The sequence below is a fragment of the Arachis duranensis genome, chromosome 10 (genome assembly GCF_000817695.3).
Source record: "Arachis duranensis cultivar V14167 chromosome 10, aradu.V14167.gnm2.J7QH, whole genome shotgun sequence".
Lineage (NCBI taxonomy): Eukaryota > Viridiplantae > Streptophyta > Magnoliopsida > Fabales > Fabaceae > Arachis > Arachis duranensis.
Genome location: NC_029781.3, coordinates 88,786,971 through 88,789,861, shown reverse-complemented (window position 1 = coordinate 88,789,861; position 2,891 = coordinate 88,786,971). Strand labels below are relative to the sequence as shown.

General features: G+C 36.7%; 1 protein-coding gene across 1 annotated transcript; it reads right to left on the bottom strand.

The window, feature by feature from the left end:
- Positions 1 to 1,207: 1,207 nt before the first annotated feature.
- On the bottom strand, positions 1,208 to 2,287 carry LOC107470707 (F-box/LRR-repeat protein 4-like). Its single transcript, XM_016090117.1, has one exon. The coding sequence runs from the start codon at positions 2,285 to 2,287 to the stop codon at positions 1,208 to 1,210; it is 1,080 nt and encodes a 359-aa protein (XP_015945603.1).
- Between the last annotated feature and the right edge of the window lie 604 nt (positions 2,288 to 2,891).

The following is a 2,891-nucleotide window of genomic DNA, read 5'->3' as shown; positions in this document are numbered from 1 at the left end:
TTAGAGAAATTGGAGAAGATGAAAAAATTTTAATTTTTTATTTTTTTAATATGTTTTTGTTTTATTATTTAAATTATTTGAAACTATAAAATTAAGATTAATTGAATTCTAAAATTTTATTAATTTAAAAAGATATTTTTGTCTAATCAAATAAAAAAAAGATGTTTAAGATTTTTTATAAAATTAAATAATTTTTTTTTTATTTTTATTTAATTAAAGAGGTGTATTAGTAAAAGTGATCATATAATATATATTTAAAAAAACAAAAATTAAATATTGATGTGAAAAATAAATTACACGTGAATTGTTATTATTTGTCCATATTTTAAATATATCCGTACGTATGAATTTATCATCGTACCGTAACAAATACCATAAAAATAATATGAGGAGCTAATGTGAATTACAGACAGAATAAAAATTCAAGGGTCAAATTGAGGTAATTAAATTTTAAGGGCCAATTTGAAACTCAAATAACTCGTTGACTGTTGATACAAAGTGGTGCCTACTGCCTTGATTGTGAGAGCAACAAGAAGGTAGAAAGCAAGCATTTCAAATTCTAATAATTGTTCTTCACTTCATACAATCAATTACCTTGACACCTTTGACAGGAGAATCCTCAATCTGATATATTACATTTCCTCTACCAGACTATGAATCCAGTTTTTCTCCACATAAATACAGGTACTATATATATATACAAGTGCGTCTCATATAGCACCATAGCTCTTAATTTTGTCACCTTTGTACTTCATCTCCAACTAGTTTAATTTGAAAAATCTGTTGAGCATTTTGATTGTAAAGTGTGAACATTTCTACAAACAAAACCAGTTAATCAAAATACTCAACAACTAAAAAGTAACAACCACTCGTAATAATAATCTAAGTTATTACTAGCATGTCTGGTTTAAACTTTGGGGGATCAAAAATCAAAATCATATTTTGAAATAGAATCACAAGAAACACTAAATTGTCGTACAAAATCATAATGCGGACAGCCATTTTCAAGAGCTATTTCTAAACTCTAGCAGCAAAAGACCACACTATTGGACATTCAACACCCATGGTTTTACCGCAACATTGCAGTGACAAATGCTGCCCTTTTATGCAAGTTTTTCCGCAATTTTGAGCATCACAGAGCAACTACTACAATCACAATTTAAAACCACTGTATCATCTAAGGCATTAGGCATGCCAAGAGACATATTCAGCTCCAACCTAAGTCACAGAACCTAGAAATTTTCTCTTGTGTCTCCAATGGCAACCAAAACATAAGCCCCTTATCAAGCTCAACATACTTCAAAGATTTGCATCCAAGAACCGCACATTCTAAATCACTGGCACTTGTGTAGTGGCAACCAGGGATCACCAGAGACTCCAAACATCCATGTCCCTCAAATGCCTTAATCCCAACCCCACTCACCAACTCACACCCTGTCAAGTTCACCGCCACCAGCTTCTGCCCGTGCTCCGCCATCGCAACCACCGCAGCATCAGTAACGTTAACAAGCCATGACAAATTCACCTTTTTTAGCCCAGTAACCGCCTCGAAAACCGCCACGCAACCAACATCCGTCACCTTGGGCCCACACTCCGCAAGATTCAGCTCCTCCAGAGAGGAAAAAATTTTCAAATTGGAAACCCCAGTGTCGGTGATTCTATCGCACTCCACAAGAACCAAAACTTTGAGAGTTTTGGTCAATGGCCCACAAGCTAAAAACCCTAACCCAAGATCCGTAACCAACGAACAACCCTCCAAGTTCAAAACTTGGAGAGAATTCAAGCGCCCGATCGCCTCAAGCGCGCCGTCTCCGACGAGGGAGCACCGCCCCAGGTCTAGGTGTCTCAGGTGGTGGTTCGAAGCGGCGCAGATCGCGGCGACACCAGCATCAGCAACACCGGTTCTCCGACGGAGTGAAACCGCGGACAAGAGGCGGCATCGAGAAGCGAGAGAGGAAATGGCGCGGTGCGAGAAGTGGCGGAAGGTGCGGCGGTGGAGGGAGGAGGGACGAAAGGAGAGGTTGAGAGTTTTGAGGTTGGGGCATGTTTTTGAGATGAAAAGGAGGTTATTGTCGGAGAGAGCGGCGGAGCAGTGGAAGTGGGTGAGGTTGGGGAACCTCGGGAGAAGAGAATGGAGGGAATCTGGTTCGATGAGGCGAATGGAGGTTCGCGTGAGAGCGTGTATTGTGAGGAAGCGCTTGCAGACTTCGGAGAAGGAGGTTCTATCATGGGGGTCTTGGAGATGGCTCAGGATTAAGGTGAGTTCGTCGTCCCCTAGCTTCATCATTCTTTTGATTCCTCTTTCTGTCAAATCGTCTGCAGTTATGCGACTAATCTCATTCCAATGTTTTGATTAATGGCTGCAAGCATCCTGTGGTTCGGTGCTTGGTTATTTTCTTATGTTCCTAGTGGTTAGAGTAATAAGATTGCTACATATCTCAAATATTACTTTAATCTAAGTTTAAGTAAGTAGATTCAATACTAATGAAAATTATTCTTACTAAAAGATGGTAATTATAAGTGTACATGTCATTCTTTTAACTAAGTCATTTATATTAAAGTTTTATGTTATTGTTATTATCGCCTTTTTCTTTGCGTTTTTTTTTTCTTTTCCTCCTCATTCTTCTTTTTTTTTTTCTTTTATTGTTGTTATTGTTATTCTATTTTTTTTCTCCTCCTCTCCTTAATGATTTTGTAGTATTATATATTTTTTTTTGTTTGTTTTTCTTCTCTTTTTCTTACTTTTATTCCTCCCAAAAAAATAAAATAAGAAGAATTATGATAAAATGAAATAAGAAAATGAAGAAAAAAATGAAAAAAAAGAAGGAGTAATAGAAGATGAGAAGGAAGAATTTTGAATTTGTAGAATAATGAGATTAAATACACCTTAA

Coding starts and splice junctions, on each gene's coding strand:
- LOC107470707 (XM_016090117.1), bottom strand. CDS start 2,287: ATGATGAAGCTAGGGGACGACGAACTCACCTTAATCCTGAGCCATCTC.